At 42.5% G+C, this 19,962-nt stretch overlaps 1 protein-coding gene across 1 annotated transcript in view; it reads right to left on the bottom strand.

Annotated features, from left to right (window-relative positions):
* LOC115469687 (multidrug resistance-associated protein 5-like) overlaps positions 1 to 19,962 on the bottom strand; it is a 416,281-nt gene that overhangs the window by 41,081 nt on the left and 355,238 nt on the right. The window contains 1 exon segment of the mRNA XM_030202474.1: positions 3,238 to 3,427. Within this exon segment, the coding sequence (XP_030058334.1) occupies positions 3,238 to 3,427 (190 nt within the window).

Genomic DNA, 19,962 nt, shown 5'->3' with positions numbered 1-19,962 from the left:
GATGGAGCCATACTGGACTTAGTGCTTACTAATAGGGAGAGTGTTTCTGATGTTTTAAGTAGGTAATCATCCGGCATCCAGTGATCACCAGACAGTGTAGTTTAATATTAAGATAGGAGTGGAAGGGTCCATTCAAAAGTGAAGGTTCTAGATATTTAACCCCCCCCCCCAAAAAAAAAAAAAAAACTAGCTTTATTCAGGTGGGGGATTACCTCAATGAATTGTTGTCTGGATGGGAACATCTGGAAGAAGTTGGAAAGCAGTGGGCACAATGAAAGAAGCTATTTTAATGGCAACAAACCTTTTTGTAAGGAAAATAAATAAAAGTAAGAGGGAAAGAAGGCCATTTTGGTTCACAAAATTAGTAGCTGAAAAGGTAAGGAAAAAGAGGTTAACCTTTATAAACTACAAGAGATTACAGAAAGAGGAAGACAGGCGACAATATTTGAAAAAGCTAAGAGAAGCTGGTAGTCAGGAAAGCAAAGATGTAAATGGAAGAAAAAAATAGTCAATATGGTAAAATGAGGAAACAAGACATTTTTTAGATATATTAGTGATTAAAGGAAGAGCAAAAGTGGTATTGTGAGACTCAAAGGTATATGGGAGGAATATATAGAAGCTGATAAAAATAAGATGAAATTGCTTCACAAATCTCTGTTCTGTGTTCACAGCTGAAGGGCCAGGAGCAGGACCGCAGAAACACACAAATAGGAATGGAGGGGTGGTAGTCCTTGAATGATTTTCAGAGGACTGTGTTCGTGAGGAGCTAGGTAAACTAAAGGTGGACAAAACGATGGGGCTAGAATGCATACATCCAAGGGTACTGAAGGAACTTAGGGAAGTTCTAGTGACTCCAATGGCTGACCTTTTCAATGTTTCTCTAGAGTCGGGAGTGGTCCCGGAGGACTGGAGAAGTAGATATGGTCCCTTTCCACAAAAATGGAAACAAGGAAGAAGTTTGGAACTACAGGCTGGTAAGTCTGACTTCTGTGGTAAGAAAATTAAAGGAAACGCTTTTAAAAGAGAGAATAGTAAAGTTTTAGGAATCCAATGGATTTAAGGACCCGAAGCCACGTGGTTTCACTAAAGGCAGGTCTAGTCAGACAAATCTGATTAATTTCTTTGACTGGGTGATCACAGCGCTGGATCAAGGGAGAGTGCTAAATGTGGTGTATTTAGATTTTAGGAAAGCCTTTGATACAGTTCCATATAGACAACTAATAAATAAACCTAGTGCCCTCGGTATGGGCCCTAAAATGACTGACTGGATTAGGAACTGGTTGAGTGGAAGGCAACAATGGGTAGTGGTGTGCTGCATGGGTTGGTTCTTGGGCCAGTTCTTTCTATCCTTTTTGTAAGCAATGCTGCTGAAGGGCTGTCTAGTAAGGGGTTTGCTTCTTTGTGGATGATACCAAAATCTGCAATAGGGTAGACACCCCTGATGGTGTGGATAACATGAGGAAAGACTTAGCAATGCTAGAGGAATGGTCTGGAATTTGGCAGCTTAGACTTTATGCTAAAAAATGCAGGATCATGCATTTGGGCTGCAAAAACCCAAGGGAAAGGTACAGTTTAGGGGGTGAATAGTTTTTGTACACTAAAGAGGAGCAGGACTTGGGTGTGATTGTATGTGATGATCTCAAAGTGGCCAAACAAATAGAAAAGGCAACGGCAAAAGCTAGAAGGATGCTTGAGTGCAGAGGGAGAAGAATGGCCAGTAAGAAAAAGGAGGTGATGATGCTCTTGTCTAAGAATCTGGTGAGACCTAATTTAGAATACTGTGAACAATTCTGGAGACCACACCCTCAAAAAGATATAAGCAGGATGGAGTCAGTCCAGGGAGCAGCTACTAAAATAGTCAGTGGTCTTCATCATAAAACGTAAGGGGACAACCTTAAAGATCTCAGTATGTACACTTTGGAAGAAAGGCGAGAGAGGGGAGATATGATAGAGATATTAAATACCTATGTGGCATAAATGCACAGGAGGTGAGTCTCTTTCAGTTGAAAGGAAGCTCTGGAACGAGGAGGCATAGGATGAAATTGAAAGGGGACAGACTCAGAAGTAAACTGAGGAAATACTTCTTCATGGAAGGGTGAATTCGTGCAATGGCCTTCCGGTGGAAGTGGTGGAGACGACAATAGTATATGAATAAAAGAGAGCTTGGGACACGTACACACAATCTCATAGGGAGAGTACATGGCATGGGTGGGCAGACTGGATAGTCCATATGGTCTTTATCTGCCTAAATATGTTTCTGTTTCTAAAGACACAAATCATGCAAATATATACAAAGCACCTCATTAACCATTATTATGAAAACTAAATAATATAACTTGTGTTTAACTTTAAAGCTACATTATTTGTAGAAAGATAATGCCAACTGGCAGAATGAAAAGGTGGAACAGAAGGATTTTTAAAACATTAAAATTAAATCTTCCATTTCACCTAGAGTCCAGTCATCATGGTGATGGTCCTTAGCTAGATACAACTGTCCCAGAGCTAATACACAATTTGGTAAAGATATAACAAGACAAGCAAAACAGTGGAAATGACAAAGGGCAACAAAGAGGAGCATAATCGAAAGGGACGCCCAAGTTTTGCTGAGGATGTCTTCGCAAAACGTCCCAGTGGAGGGGCGGGGAAACCGATTTGGGCGACCCTGTGAGAAGGACGCCCATCTTCCGATTTGTGTCGAAAGATGGGCGTCCTTCTCTTTCGAAAATAAGCCTGAAAGTCTTTTATTATAAAGCTTCACTTGACTTGCTGTGTTTTGGCTATAGGGCCTGCATCAGGAGTCTGACGAATATCTCATAAAAGTGCTTTTTGAGATGCAAAACGTAGGGCACAGATACGCTTCACAACAAAAACAGAAATATTGAGCACCAAAAGCTGAACAATTAAGTAACAAAGGTACTTCTTATGCTTCATGATACACTGTTGCACAACAGTGTATCATGATGCTTAGGAACCACCTTTGTTGTTTAATTGTTCAGCTTTTGGCACTCAATACTTGTGCTCTTGTTATGAGGCACATCTGTGCCCTACATTTTTCATTTCATAGATCACATTTATGAAATATTCGTCAAACTCCTGATGCAGGTCCTTTAGCTGAAACACGGTCATCGTTGAGTCAAGTGAAGATTTATAATAAAAGACTTTGTTGCCCTTTGTCATCTCCAAAGATATAACAAGGCCATTGGGTAGTATTTTAATATATTTTATTGTTTGTCCTACCTGAGCCAGTCCTTCCAACTATTCCAATTTTTTCCTTAGGTTTGATATCAAAAGAAATGTTCTTGAGCACCAAAGGTAAATTATCACGATAACGCATTTTCACATTCTCAAACCTGATTGCACCTTCTTGAGGCCAATATGGTGGAGGAGAATGCCCTTTTATACTCAGTGGGGCTTCTGATACCAAATTCTAGAATGAAATAGGACACATGATTAATGAGGTCACTAAAATCCTGAAAAATTCTTTTAAAATAAACAGGTATATAACAACAGAACTATCAGGATATAAGTGTAAGGGTTTCACGGGAATCAGTCTCACAGCCTCATAGGTTGAGAACTGGTGATTTGCAGCTAAGCTATGGAGACTACTTACCTGTAACCTGAGCTCCCAGATAAGTGACCATGAAGGGCAGAAGGGGAAGCCCATCCTCCAAAGAAGCCCATTGGACTAGCAAGAGATATGCCTTACCAATAGCAGTATATAAGGAAGTCCAGCCAGACACACCCTTGCTGGTTCAACGGTTTTCAGTGCACACTTTAGTAAAAGGATTGCAAAATCACCAGTGACTTGCTTCAGTCGGATCCAGTGATATCAGAACAAGAGTGAAAAAGTGGTAAGAAAATGACCACTGGTTGCACTACAGAGTGGTGATGAACAGGAAGACAGCTCTGTCTCTTATTTAAAGTAAGTTTTAAAAATTCTGTTTTCAATCGGTTTGAAACAGCTTCTATGCACTGGATATTCATTACAGCAGCAGCAGTGAATTTTGAATTATTGTAGGAAACTGTATTGCTTGTAGTGCAGTTGGGATTTAATAATGGTGGCTATGAACAGTTCCTATCAACTGAATACTTCCTCCAGAGCCAGACATTACAAGGTCTTCTAGGGAACAGATATAGAATTCTATGGACTGCATTTTTTAAAAATCTCTGCTGCCAGGGACTGGGATTATATGATCACAGTATGAGAAGGAGATGGGGTAAAAGTTTCCCATATTTGGATAATAGCTCTTGCTCTTAAAAAAAGTTTCTGGGGGGAATCCAAGATGGCAATGGTAGCATTGTCTGAACACTTATTCGTAACTTTTTTCTCATAAAATGGTGAAAAGGAACAGCAAGTTGAGGGTTTACCCCTTAGAACCATGACAAGATATGCCAATGGGTCCTATGGATAACTACTTACATTGACCAACACTCCAGGAAGCCCAAGTCAGGAGGTTCCTGGCTGTTTCAACATCACAGCCTGGGGCCCGATGTCATTAATCAGATTTGATACATCCTTTACCCCCAAATTGTGATTTCTCCTCCTCAACCAGTGATATTAACTTCTCTAGAATCTGTGATCTCAGGGAGGCAAGAGCAGATGCCTGGAGACTTCTTGAGGGGGAGGGTTCCAGTGTGAAAGGAGAGGTTACAGTTAGTACCTCTGAGTTAACTTTGAGACACTGGCATGTGTGAGGGACACCAGAATCACTGAGGCCACGGTCTGCAAATGCTCAATAAGCAAACAGATGAAGCACACCAGCAGATAGTAGAGATAAGAAGTTTTTATTAATCAAAGTACCCAACATGATCACACTTAACCAATCCAATAAACAGCACACATAAAAAAATATATAATTTAAGTCAATAAATAATGATAAAAAATTAAAATCAATATATAATACACATCAAAAGCTTTCCACATACAAATTAGTAATGCCAAATAGTAAAAAGTGAATAAAACACAAACACTAATATAAAAGAAACCAAAATTCAAAGACTATAAAGGGTACAAAAAGTATGTAATATAGTTGTGTACATATAAATTCTAATGTGGGTTGTAAATGAATCTTGCACAGAGTGTATACAATCATTACCAATAGCTCTGTTATACCAATAATGAAACTAAAAAAAGGACACATACCTATAGAAGACACAAAATAAAATATGTACGAAGTCCACACAAAGTTGACAAAAAGGTAAAAATTGTCTTGAGGCACAATTACTTACAACAACAGCTGCAGCATTTTCTCTGGAGCTCCACTCCTCCTCCTTCAGTTGATTGGAAAACAAGCATGCTGTTAGCTTACAAGCTTATGTGCAGTGCTATGGAGGTCAAAGGTTCTCTGCTCAAAATTATATACACAACCTTCCAAAAAACAGAGTAAAATCTAAAAGCTGTATATATAGAAACCAAACAGCTCTTAACAAATAAAAACACCAATTTTATGCAGTTTTAATTTAAAAATGGATCAATTTTGAAAAAATGATATTTTACCAAACCAAAGGTGGGTATCAATAGAGTACTATCTCCCCACATGGAATAGCTATTTTTTTCCCCACAAAAACACCGCTAAAATCATTCAAAAATGCCAAAAAACGTTTTATACTAGTAAAAAAGGCCCGTTTCTGTATGAAATGAAACGGGTGCTAGCAAGGTTCCCCCCCCCTCCCCCGGTCTCTCCCTGTGTCCCCTCCGAGTTGCATGCGGTCCTCCCTCCCCTCTGTTTGTAGACAGGAGTGGACATAAGGCTATGTAGTGCAGTGTAAGCAAGGAAGGCAATTTGGTTAATCTCTGTTTCCCCTGCCCTGTGCAGCCGTCATCGCCATACACTGAAAAGAAAGCAAACCTCTGAGGTGCTGCTTCTACGTTGTCGTTGAGGTGTTGGCGGGATGGCGAGCGGCTGCAGCGATGAGCATCAGGGAGGAGGGTGGGTGAGGGAGGGCTCAGGGCCGGGGCGTAAGCAAGGAAGGCACTTTGGTTAATCTCTGTTTCCTGTGGCCCGTGCAGCCGTCATTGCCATACACTGGAAAGAAAGCAAACCTGTGAGGTGTGGAGGAGGGTGTTTGAGGGGGACTGTGGGTAGGGGTGCAGTGGTGACTCGGGAGGGGGGAGGGAGAGAGCAGCGGGTCCAGTAGTGACGAGGAGGGTGCGGAGAGAGAGGGTGTTTCTGATGGATGTCGTTGTTTTCGTACGTTTGTTGTGGGTGCCATTTTTGTTTCGTTGGCACACTGGCAGGTGATTGTGAGGCAGGGGGAGTAGGGAAACACTCGTCTCTTTCCATTGGGTTCGTTACGTTCAGCGATGAGTTGACTGTAATTGTTCCGCCCTCGACGTCATCACGTTTGACGCGAGGGCGTGGCAGAAAGACATGGTCAGTGGGGTGGCTTCACCACCACGAAGTAACGAACCCTTCAGGGAAGTGGGTGGATCTTGGGGCTTCATTAGAACGTTGGGGTTGTGAATTATGTCTGGATGGGGCGTGGCTATGGGCAGGTGTATCAGTGAGAGTGAAAGTGACTGGTGCTGACAGGCTACAACAGTACAGAGCTTCAGTGTTTCCCTGCCACACAGTGAGCTTCAGAATTGGAGGTGAGAATTATTTATATAGATGTTCCAGTTGGCCATTTTGTATGTTTTCCAATGATGCAAATGATGTCATCAGAACTGGAAAGAGCTGTAGATAAATGGTATCAGCTTAGAAATGCTCATAAACATGTAAAAACCTAATAAAAACCATAAAGAACCTTACGAATCATAAGAAAATGGATAAATCAAATTAAATTACAAACCATTAAAAAGCAAAATATTAACACATACATAATAAATAATATATATAAACAACAGAGCATAAAATTCTAAACAGAGCTTAATGTATACATGGCCATCTTCTTTTTTATGTTCAATATGTTTATTGAATATCAATAAGGTGTTAAATCAACAGTAAAAAGAGCAAAGCAACAAGAACAAAAAAGGATTAATAAACATTAGTACAAAAAATGGCAACTATATATTAATAAGTGATAAAAGGGAAGAAAAACATGGATTTAGCTATCTCTGTTGCAGTTTCAGCCAAAGAGAAGTCATATACTTCTTATTGATTGTTGGTAAATAACAGAGATGTGATTCAAATATATGTAGCAAACATTATATACCTCAGTAGGGCAAAGCACTAAATTCACTGAGTGGTTCCCAGATTTTTTCATAGGATTTCAGATTGTGATTTCTTTCAGCAGCAATCCATTTGTATTTAGAGGTAATACACACAGAGGGGCATTTTCGATATGACGTTCAAATCCAATGTTGGATGTTTTGCAAAAAACATCCAATGTTGGATGTTTTGCAAAAAACATCCAATGTTGGATGTTTTGCAAAAAACATCCAAAAATCCAATGCCAAATGTGGTCATTTTTGAACCACAAAAACATCTATCTTTTTGGTTTAAAAATCACCATATTTTAGACATTTTTGTGCTCAATGCATCTTTCTTTGCCATTTTCAAACAAAAAATGTCCAAGGAAAAAATGTACAAAAACAAGCCATTAGGATGTCTGGGGGGCACTGCAGTGAACTTCATATAAAAGGTCCCAGGTACACATCACATCATAATCCCCTTATATCGTATGCTGAACCCTCCAGGAATAGCAAAAAATTCAACTCAACTGTACACCACTACAATAGCCTGCAGGTGCCACCTGTATGTAGGTTCAGTAGGTATTTTGTGATTTTTGTGGCACTCAAACTTTCCACCACAAGTGTACCAGTTAGAATGGGATATGGGCCTGGATCCCCTTCTCTACAGTCCAGTGCACCAGCCACTAGACTACTCCAGAGACCTGCTCACTGCTGTAAGAAGAATGGCCATTATAACTGCAGCTGTCATACAGCCTGTTATGTCCTGTCACTTTCACCTCTTAGGGGTTGGGAGGGGGTCAGTGACACTGGGGGATTAAGGGTAGGGTTATGCCTTTATCTCTCCAGTGGTCATATGATCAGTTTGGGCATCTTTTGACACTTAGGCCCCTGTTTACAAATGCTAACATAGCTCATTGAAAGTGAATAGGCTGTGCTGGCATTAGTACACCGGCAGCCGCTAGTGCGGCCTTGTAAATAGGGGAGTTAGTCATTATTGAAACAAGTCTAGCCAAAAAAAGTCCTATTTTTGCCCTGGACATTTTTACAATGTTCCATTATCACAGAAAATGTCCAATTTGTAAGCCCACCCTAGTCCTACCCAAAACATACCTTCAACAAGCCCCCTTGAGATTTAGACGAATTGCATAGAAAAATGTCTTAAAATGAGTTTTGAAAATAGCGATTTGGACGTTTTTGTGAAAAAAATGTCCATCTGCCACTTTGTGCCATTTTTTTGGATGTTTTTCTGTTTTGAAAATGAACTCCACAGTGTTCCACTATTTGTTATAATCCTCTTGCATGGGCATGGATTTTCTTCTCTACAGTCCACTTGTAAGGAGGGGCAGTGGTCCTTCTGGCACCGACGCTTCTTGGGGACTGAATCCCTTGGTGCCCCAGAGCTCCTGGCACTGTGTGTCAAGGGGGATTGATGCCGATGCTTCTTGGCTTTTGCCCAATGCAGTCAGCAATGCTCAGTACCATGAGGACGTCGAATCCCCATGTTGCCTCGGAGTTGGGTCCAGTGCTGAGCAGTCCCGAGGACCCTACGCAGCGGGCGGCGTCGAGGCAGGCACATCCACTCCCAGTGTCCAAGACAGGCCTCTCAGCCATATGGACTGATGCATCCGATGCAACTCCCAATGCCGATGCCAACATCGATGCCAATATCGTTGCCGAGGTTTTGGACTGGGCGGTAGCCCTACCACGCCTTTGTAAAAAGGCCCCTTAGGTATTTATTGATATAACAACATACATTATACATTACTTAATAATAAACACAGAATCCTTAAGGTTGTAAGTGACCTTTGCTCTACTTGGTCCCCAAAATTTCTAAATTGGTGGGGGAGAATATCCACTGTTAAAATGCCCATAGCCCCAGTAGTATGAGTATGATACCTATATTTTTCTCAAAAGGTTTTTATAAAAAAAATTGGATAAACATATAGGCAGTTTTATATGACAAAATAAAACACCCAGGATAGCCTTCTACAAACTACAAAATACTAAAGATAATGGTGGAGTTAATTTATCAAGCTTTTAGAATCATCACAGAGCTTTTATCCAGTATCAGAGTTTTGGTGAATTAGATATATTAACAATGCACAACTTCCATGGTTACAATTAGAACGCAATCTCCTGGGGTCACGTGATGCGAGGGAGCTGAACGGACGTCCGAGAACCCGGCTCCGCTCCTGACTCCCTCTATCTTTAAAATTAATCGGCTTAACTCCCGTTTTCAAAAATCAACGAGCCGGACGGGGGCACAGTAAACGCCCCGCTTTCAGATCACGAGGCTGCGAGGAGGAGAACGCGGCAGAGAGAGAGCGGGGAATGCCCGTGAAGTCACAGAGGCCTAAAAAGCCCCGCATGCTTGACGCGAAAGCAAAAATGGCGGCGGTTAAAGAAACCGCGGGAGAAGCGAGCCAGCCTACAGAAGTTTTTCAAGAACTTATACAGCAGGTGACGGCTATATTAGAAGACAAGCTGTCCAAATTTCAATCTTCGGTGGAGCAAATCAGGGAAGCAGTGGAAAGACAAAGTGCGAGACTCCAGCAGGCGGAAGAAAGGATCTCCAGGCAAGAAGACAGAACGGAGGTAGCAGACACCCGAATAAGCGGGCTAGAGCGAAAGTGTGAGCGCCTGGAGCAGCAAATCGACGACCTGGAGAACCGGAGCCGAAGAAATAACATCCGGATAGTAGGGCTCCCTGAGTCGGTGCAGGATAAAGAATTGTGGAAGATTATGGAGGAATGGCTCCCTGAACAGCTGGGATTACAATGCCCGGGAAAGACTTTGCAGGTTGAAAGAGTCCATCGAATTGGGGCGCGCAGAGAGGGGGAGAGCCGCCCCAGAACAGTTATAGCAAAACTTTTGAACTATGCCAACAAAGAAAAAATACTACTGGCTTACAGGAAGAAAGCAGCGCTGGAATACAATGGAAGTAAAGTCTTGCTATTTCAGGATTACTCTGCTGTGGTTTCGGAGCAAAGGAGGAAAATGGGACAGCATTGTAAGCGCTTGTTTGAAAAAGGGGTGAAATTTGCCCTACTCTTCCCGGCTAAAGTGCGGGTGATGGCTGATAATAAGGTACTGTTTTTTACTGACCCCAGCGAGCTGGCAGCATATGTGGAACGCATATAAGGGATTTAAAGAACAGATCAGCTATGGTACCTTACTTGTGAAAGTGCAACTAACTGGATTATAAGAACAAGGTGTGGGGAAAAGAAACTTGCGATTGGACCAGAATAATGCAGAAATACCCATGAGAAACTGTGGGCCTTAAGGATTGATCAAACTGAATTATTAGAATTGTGAAGGCCCTAAATGTTGGATTGACCAGACCCGTGGGAACAATTGATCAGTGGTTGGTGCCCATGTTGTTACTTCTAAAAAAAGGGACATCTGACCAGATCAAGGGCGCACCAGGGAGGTGACAGTACACGGTAGATGGAAGGAAGAGCCCTATGCCAAGCTGAAGAAGCACTGGTAGTGATCCACGGACCTGGCAGAAGAGGACAGCTTGGGAAGAGTGAGCCAGATGTTGCTGGAAGTTAAGTTTTACATGCGGGACTGGATGTAAAGTTGAAGTGGGTTTGAAGGTTATCTTTGATGTATATGTGTTGAAAGGAGTAGGAAAATGTTGGCACTCCTTACTGTTTTTGTTTTTTGTGGATTAGGATGTTGCAGGGGAAGGGGAGACTAGGGCAGAAGAGAAGGGGAGATAGACGCAGAGAACGGGAGAGCGCAAATTATTAGGGGAAGCAGGAGTTGTGAGTGGGGGGAGTTAGTGGTAAGGGAAAGGAAATGTTAAGGTTAAGGATTGCATGGATGGGAGTGTGTGTGTTGGGAAATTGGAATGTAATGATTGATGAGGGAAGGGAGGGGGGGAAGGGGGGGAGTGAAGGGGAGGACAGTGAAAGGGATGGGGGGCTGGGGATAGTTCTGGCTATTAACATCATACGTAACAGCATATCGGGGGGCTGGAAGGTCATGATTGAAAGGAGAAGAGAACCCATAACTTTACACATAGATACCAAACAACAAGCTTGGTCTGGAGGCCTAGCTGGGGGGCCTCTGGACAGAGATATACAGAGTATCGGTGAGTCTAGAAATTATCAACAGATGAGCTGAATGGCTAAACTAAAAGTTGTGTCATTAAATGTAGACGGGGTACACTCACCAATAAAGAGGGCAAAGGTACTTCAGGCGCTCAAGAGGCAAAAGGCCGATGTGGCACTGATACAAGAAACACACTTAAGTAAAGTAGAACATCTTAAGATGAAAAGAGACTGGGTGGGAGACATATATTTTGCAGCATACAATGGTAGGCAAAGGGGAGTAGCCATACTAATAAGGAAAACAATTGCATTTAGTTTACATAAGATGTATCAAGACCCGGAAGGGCGCTTTGTAATAGTGACAGGATCCTTGCAAGGTATCAAGGTGGGACTGTGTAGTGTATATGCACCAAATGTTTATTCTCACAAGTTTTTTACCGCTCTGATAGCTAAATTAGTAACTTTTGATGAATACCACCTCATTGTAGGAGGGGATTTTAACATTACAAGTGACCCCTCTATAGATTGCAAACCCCCAAGGAAGGTGGGGCGGGGACATGAAGAAAGGGGAGTGAATTTACTTATGAATGAGCTGGGGCTGGTGGATATTTGGCGCCTCCAACACTTAGAAGAGCATGATTATACTTTTTTTTCACACCCGCATGGAGCTCACTCGCGTCTTGACTACCTGCTTGTGTCCCACTCAGTCAGCTTGATAGTAGAACAGACTGGAATTGGGGACCCCGATGTTTCTGATCATGCCCCAGTGTGGGCTGAAATGCGGTGGGGGGAGAGGAAGAGGCCGACAAGATGGCGTATGAATCCGGCTCTGTACCAGAGTAGAGAATTTAAAACTTACTTGCGGCAGAGCTGGACAGACTACGTCGCTGAGAATGATGCCCAGTCGGTAAACCCGAGAATTTATTGGGAGGCAGCGAAGGCTGTACTCCGAGGCAAGATTATCTCTTATGTTGCCTCGCAGAACAAGCGGCGGAGCTCTCAACTTACAGAGGTGTCCGGGAGATTACGGGAAGCTCGCAGAGCTCTCATCATCTCTCCCACAGAACATAATAGACAGATATATGCAGAGTGTAGGAAGGCAATGCAGGAGCGCTATACAATATCAAATTATATAAATATAAGCTGCACCAATGGGGGAATAAAACAGGTAAGCTTTTAGCAGCCTTGGTGAGGCAGAGATCGGGGAAGCAGTATATAGGTAAGATCCGAGAAGCGGAGGGAACAGTAACTACAGACCAAATGGAAATAGAAAGGGAATTTGTGCGCTATTACACAACACTTTACAAAGCGGGCCCTTTCTCAGAGGAAAAGTGTATAGAGTTCCTTAGAGCTGTAAACTTACCCTCGTTAACTGACAGCCAGAAAGAGATGCTGAATGCACCACTACAAGGGAAAGAAATGCAGCGAGTAATAAAACGCTTGCAGCTGGCCAAAGCCCCAGGGCCAGATGGCCTAGGGACAGAATTTTATAAGATCCTGCAGGATTTGCTCATTGAACCCCTTATTCTCATGTGTAACGAGGTGAGGGAAGTGGGCGGGATGGGACCTGTGCTGAACCATGCACATATCACAGTCATCCCCAAGCCAGGGAAAGACGGGGAGCAGGTTGGATCCTATAGACCCATTTCGCTGCTCAATCAAGATCTTAAGTTGCTGGCGGCAGTGTTGGCGGATCGACTGAGCCAGGTGGTGCCTTATCTAGTTCATCCCGACCAGGTGGGTTTTGTTAAGGGAAGATACGCGTCGGCCAATATCTTAAAAGTAAGCCGAGTGCTACTTGAGGGTGGGGGGAGAGCAGGAGATGCTATACTGGCCAGTCTGGATGCCGAGAAGGCATTCGACAAAGTAGTGTGGGAGTACTTATTCTGGATCCTGAGGCACTTTGGTATTCAGGGAGAGTTCTTGCAATGGATCAAAGCTTTGTATAACAACCCCACAGCGCAGATTATTATAAATGATTCCCTTACGGATGCTTTCCCCTTAAGGGGTGGTACCCGGCAGGGGTGCCCGTTGTCACCGTTACTTTTTATTCTGACATTGGAACCCCTGGCGGCTAGAATACGGCAAGAACCCAGACTAACAGGACTACGAGTGGGGGGAGTAGAGCACAGAATAAATTTGTTTGCTGACGACATGCTTTTGATGCTGGATGGGGCGTCGCAAACACTGCCGCTAGTGATGGATATTATTAAGGAATACGGGGAATTTTCCGGGCTCAGTATCAACTTTGGGAAGTCAGAAGCGTTGCCCGTCAGTGAGCCTTGCACATGTCGAACATCTGGGGAGTTCCCTTTGATGTGGGCCCAAAAGGGCATCAAATACTTAGGGGTGTTCTTAAGTGCAGATCAGAGCTGGATGTATAAAAAGAATGTGACAGACCGAGTGGAGGAAGTAAAACGGCTTTGCGGCAGGTGGAAAGACTTGCCTATAAATTTTATGGGTCGGATTGCTTTGGTTAAGATGGTAATGTTGCCTAAATTAATATACCCCTTACAAATGCTTCCTCTATGGGTACGGAGGAAGGAGGATAGCCTGTATAGAAGTGTGATAAGTACTTTTATCTGGCGAGCGAAACGATCACGGATTTCTTTTGTGAAACTCACTCATACTCGTAAACAGGGAGGTCAAAAGTTGCCAGACTTAAGAACATATAATGTGGCAGCGCTGCTGCGGTGGATTCATGAACTGCAGTCAGGAGAGAGTTTTTATGCCACTACGGGCTTCTGGGAGAGTTGGTGTGGCCAGAATGACCCGTTTGCAGTATTGGAGTCATGGGCGGTGACAGGAGCCAAAAAGATAGTGAATAACCCATATGTGGCAGCGCTGCAGAGGGCCTGGAGATGGTGGAGGGGACATGGCGGAACAGCGCGAGGAACCAGCCCATTTCTACCATTAACGGGCAACATGGCCTTTCCGGCAGGCCAAGGGGTATCAGTATTTAGTGAATGGCGTGAAAAGGGGTGTAGATTTATAGGGCAATTTAGGAAAACGGAAGAGGAGGCTTTCCCAACGTTCACCGAAGTTAGGGATGAATTACAATTGCCGAGATCGCAATTCTTTGCATACCTTCAAATTAGAGATTATGTGTTGAGTGTGGAACGCAGGAGCCGGGAACGGGTGCATTTCACGCAACTAGACAAAATGTTTTTGCAAATCCCGCCCAAGATAAATAGATTGTCACAATGGTGCCAATTAATTCGGGAGTCACAGGAGGCGCCACATGTCCAGCAGTTAGCAGAGATTTGGAGTAGAGACACGGGTGAGGAGATTTCTGTGAAACGGCTGAGCATGGTTTTTGGGGGGTTAAGCAAGATTACACCAAATGCAGCCTTACAGGATATACAATACAGGATTTTATACAGAGTACATATTACTAAAGAGAGAGGCAAGACCATGGGGATGTGGGAGGATGATGTTTGCAACAAATGTGGGAAAAGTGTGGGAGGCTTTTTGCATTCATTTATGGAGTGCCCGAGCCTACACAAGCTATGGGTAGGAGCGCTGGAAGTAATTGAAAAGACGTTACAACGTGAAATGGAGTGGAAGTATTCAGCTATTCTAATGGGCTGTAAGGAATCTCTTGGACAGCAAGGACTGGGTGTAGCTCAGTGTAGATTTGTGCTGTTGACTGCATTACTGGTGAAGAAATGCATTTTGCAAGCTTGGGTTGAGACTGAACCTCCACCTTTGGAGCGGTGGAAGGCTCAAATGAAGGACATGGCCCAGTGGGTGAATATGACACTAAAATTTTCAACAGCGCTCGGCAATCGCCAGTATAAAGATATATGGGGGAGAGCGCGAGATCTGCTCATGGCGCCAGACCCTGATTTGCAAAGTAAAGAATAGCCAGATAGGGGGGGAAGAGGGAGGGAGGGCAAACGAGGAGAGGGGGGGGATCTCATCCACAAGGGAAGGGATTAACAAGGGAGGAAACATAAAAGCACATGGGGACCAATACATATGTTTTGTAGATGCAAAATTTGTACTGTTGTTCTTCCGATTGCAATGTACTGAGTGACGTTGAGCTGCAGGTGGCAGCAGATGTTTATATTTGTCTTCATGATGCAATAAAGAAATTTTCAAAAAAAAAAAAAAAAAGAATGAAGGTGGAAAAAAAAAAAAAAAAAAAGAACGCAATCTCCTTTCACCACTACCTCTTTATGTTGGTATTAAACTTTTAAAGCAATATAAAGAGAATCCAGTTTTCAAATCCACAATGATGGTTTTTATCACCTTGGTCAGAGTAACACCTTCCAAATTAAAAACACAAAATTTACTCTTCCATTTGGAATAACCCAGATATTAAAATTAATAATTCCACCGTTCTCTGGAAAGACTGGATACACAAGGGCATTTATGTAATTAAGGATGTTATGCATAATGATCATATATACACATTCACTAAACTATGTAAATTCAATGATTTACTTTTTTCTGCATGCTATAAATGGATGGACACATTTCAGGCATGTACTCAAATATGTCCATAGAGTGGGCAAGCCAGTGGCGTAGCCAAGGGTGGGCTTGGGTGGGCCCAGGCCCACCCACTTTGGGCTCAGGCCCACCCAGTACGAGCATAGCTATAATGTGGCTGGCAGGGATCCCCAAACCCCACCAGCCGAAAACTCCCAACAACTGTCCCTCCTGCATACCTTCTAAATAGCAGATTTTCGCCTGCAGTGAACAGTGACTGATGCATACTGCTTGCACTGGCCCCATAGCCTTCGCATTCATGTATTCTTGCCTAGACGGAAACAGGAAGTTGCATCAGAGGGAAGGGTATGGAGCTAACATCAGCAGTGTGTATTAGTTGCTGCCCGTTGCCGGTGAAAATCTGCTATTTGAAAGGTGTGCAGGAGAGGGAGGATATTTGAGAGACCATATGGCATGCAGGTGAGAGGAGAGACCACATCATCTGTGGGATGAGGCGGGGTTCTTCTGCCCACCCATCTTGGGCCCAGGCCCACCCAAAATTGGGTGTCTGGCTACGCCCCTGGGGCAAGCTGAGTACTTGTGAACCTACTCTATAAATGTTGAGCTGTAAGTTTAATATCCTACCTCATAAAGCATCTAACTGGTATAAAATATTGGTTGATATAGAGCATAAGTGCAAAATTTAAATGATTTACAATCTATTTGGTCAACAGAAATTAAGGGGCCCATTTATGAAAGTGCGGCAAGCCTACTGCGGGCTTGCCACATGGCAATTTGCCTCTACCTCAGTGCTAGAAAATATTTGTGTGTTTTCTAGCACCAGGGGCATGCTCGGTGATAATAGGGCAGCGCTGCATGCTTCTTGGTTACCACCAGGATCTCTACATGTCAAGTGTATAACTTACCGCATGGCCGTTTTCTTCCTTAAAAAAAAGCCTTTGACCAGCGGCAGTAAAAGGTGGCCTACCAGTAGCTTCCCCCATGTCCATCTCAATAACAGATTATGGACTCTTCCTCCAGGAACTTGTCCATGTTGGAATAATGTATTGTATTTTACATGCATTGCCTGTCAGCTATTATTTCTCTGTGATTACTCTGTGACCTCTGATGTGAATTACCTAGAGAGGTCACACCCATGCAACTTCCTGTGGGGGTTAGGCACAGCACATGGAGCTCATGGTCTCTCCTAAGCTGAGGATCTATGGTGTGAGCATCCATTACCATCTAAGCACATGGAAAGAGCTGATAATCCAAATGTATAGTATTATGTATATATAAGCCTGTCTGAATATAATCTGACTAAAACTGTGAGTAAACAGATGTTTTGTTACTTCAACTTTAAAGTGACTCAGCAGTGAATTATTCTGGGGTGTATGTGAGAGAGATGAAGAAAAGAAATTAACATTTCTAAAGCTGAAGCTGTGTGTATAAAATCTGCTAATTATTTACTACAAATAATCCAACAAAAGGGTTATGGGCCCAGCCCAGGAATTGAAAAAGGGAGAAATATTACCAGGCAGTGAAAAAGCCACATATTTCTCTTAAGTTTTAAAAGAAAGATTCAGTCTGTCTCTCTCTCCCCCCACACACCAAACAGGCTAAGAAATGGCTGAGGGAGGAAATTCACCATTTTTCTACTCTCTCAAGGTGCCTAAATTAACTGAATTTAATTATCAGCAGTGGGAACTAAGATTCAGATGTCTCCTTCAAGCAAAGAAATTAAGTATATGTTTAGACCAAAACAGAACAGCTGAAAATATGGCTGAATGGGACAATGCAAACTATTATGTGAAGTGCATGTTTTTTGAAGCTCTCTCAGAGAAACAAGCCATATTAGTGGAGGCAAAAGATACAGCAAACGACATTTTATATAAACTGAGAACTATGTATGCAACTACATATGCAAAACAGCAACCAATTTGGTTAGCAGAGTTGAATGAAACCAAATTAAGGGATAAAAGTAAATGTAATGATCACATTATGCATCTTATGTCTTCATTTCAAAAGTTAGAACTTTCTGGAATTCCCATGTGTGATGCATTGAAAAGAGCATTTCTTTTTACCTCACTATCAAAGAAGTTTGATGTTTTTAGGTCTGTAAATGAAGCCATTGAAGGGCAATCTTTTGAACAGGCAGCATCAAAACTGAGGCAGGAATGCATAATTAATGATTCTGAGGAGATGTGTTCTCAAAGCAAGTCAGAGAGAAATGAAACAAATTTCTTGGCAAAGAACAGAGGAAGGCGGAGCTATGGGAAAACTCCAACCAAGGGCAAGCTGATTTGCTATTCATGTGGAAAGGAGGGACATGTATCTAAATGGTGTAAGGAAACACAAAACACCCCCTCTAGCTCACCTAAGCCAATGGAACAAAAGAATTTTCCAAGCAATGATAAACATAAGAGCTTTCTAATGGTAGAAAAATCTTTGACTATGGTAAATAATAATTCAAATGAAAGTACTTGGATTTTGGATTCGGGGAGCACATGCCATTTAACCAATTGTAAGGATTTCTTTCAGGAAGTGAGTCCAGAAGAAGGAATTCTTCATACTGCAAACGCAGGGACTACTCAGATCCAAGCAAAAGGCATTGGATTCTTAAAATGCAAAGTGTCTAATGAAGTTAAAGAAATTCCTGTAAGTGATGTCTTGTATATTCCCCAAGCAGTTTGCAATATGCTTAGTGTATCTACATTAGATAAGAAGGGATTTGCGATTCATTTTGAAAACAGTAAGTGCACAATCTCTAAAAATGATGAAGTGTATGCTGAAGCTTTTATGCATAATGATGTTTATAAACTGAGCATTTCAGGTGAAGCCTCACATCTGGTGCAAGTAAGGAAGAATGATGGTAAATGTAGTCTGGAAATCTGGCACCGCCGCCTGGGACATCGTGATTTTAAGGTGATCCAGGATCTTTACAGTAAGCAACTTGCCACAGGCATTCAAATCAGTGCAGATACTGGTAAAATGGAGAAATGCATAGACTGTGTTACTCAAAAGGGTGTGAGACCCTCATTTCCTGCATACACAGGAAATAGGAGTAATAAAGTACTGGACTTAATACACAGTGACTTATGTGGACCGTTTAATATCCCATCATTGGGAAATAACAGATTTGTGCTAATATTCTTGGATGATTTCTCTAGATATTGTGTGGCCTATTTGCTGAAAGAAAAAAGTCAAGTCACAGACATGCTGAAGAAATACGTAGCCATGGTGAGCAATAAATTTGAAAGAAAACCAAAGGTTCTTCAGACCGACAATGGTGGTGAGTTCACTTCACAAAGCATGCGCACATTTCTAGAACAAGAAGGCATTCAGCATATCACAACAGTAGCTTATACACCAGAGCAAAATTCTGTTGCAGAGAGAAAATTTAGGTCACTTGTGGAAATGACCAGATGTATGCTGTCAGATAGCAATCTCCCTAAAAGACTATGGGGGGAAGCCATTCTCACAGCAGTGTACCTACAAAACAGAATGCCAACTAAAGGCGCTGAGCGCACACCACATGAGACATGGCATGGTAGGAAGCCAAACCTGTCACACATAAGAACATTTGGAAGTACAGCATATGCTCATGTACCAAAGCAAAGAAGGCATAAGCTGGATTCCACAACAGAAAGGGGCATTTTAGTTGGCTATGCTCCAGGACACAAAGGATATAGAATTTTGAATCTGAAAACTGGCATTGTTGGCATAAGACATGTTACATATTTTGATGAAAACAAAAGGGTTGATAAAGGCTGGATTATCCCAGATGAGCCTTATCATCCAGAATATGAAACTAGAACCATAATAGACATGCCAGTGTATATAAATGCCATACCAAGGCAGATGTCTGAAAGCAACTCATCTGTATCTAACGAGGAACAGGCAGAGGAAGCAGACACAGAAAGGATCATTGCAGGAGACAGTACAGTTGGAGAAGGGGAATCAATTGGAGAAGGACTCTCAGATTTAGAGGATGCGGAAAGGTCAGACCAACCTGTTGTCAGACGCTCATCCAGGGAAAACAAAGGTGTTCCACCCCCAAGACTGTCTTACCTAACAAAGTCAGCAGAAGCTCAAGAGCCCTTAACATGGGATGAGATTGAGAAAATGCCAGCAGAAGAAGCTGCTGAATGGCGTAAAGCTGCACAAGAAGAAATTGATGCATTGCATAAAAATAAAACTTGGATTCTTACAAAATTACCTCCTGGCAAGAAAGCTATAGGATGCAAATGGGTATTCAAGTTAAAAAGGAATGCACAAGGAAAAGTGGAAAGGTATAAAGCCAGATTAGTCGCAAAGGGATATCTTCAAAAATAT

The sequence above is a fragment of the Microcaecilia unicolor genome, chromosome 4 (genome assembly GCF_901765095.1).
Source record: "Microcaecilia unicolor chromosome 4, aMicUni1.1, whole genome shotgun sequence".
NCBI lineage: Eukaryota > Metazoa > Chordata > Amphibia > Gymnophiona > Siphonopidae > Microcaecilia > Microcaecilia unicolor.
The sequence above is the reverse complement of the archived record's forward strand: the minus strand, read 5'-3'. Positions and strand labels throughout refer to the sequence as shown.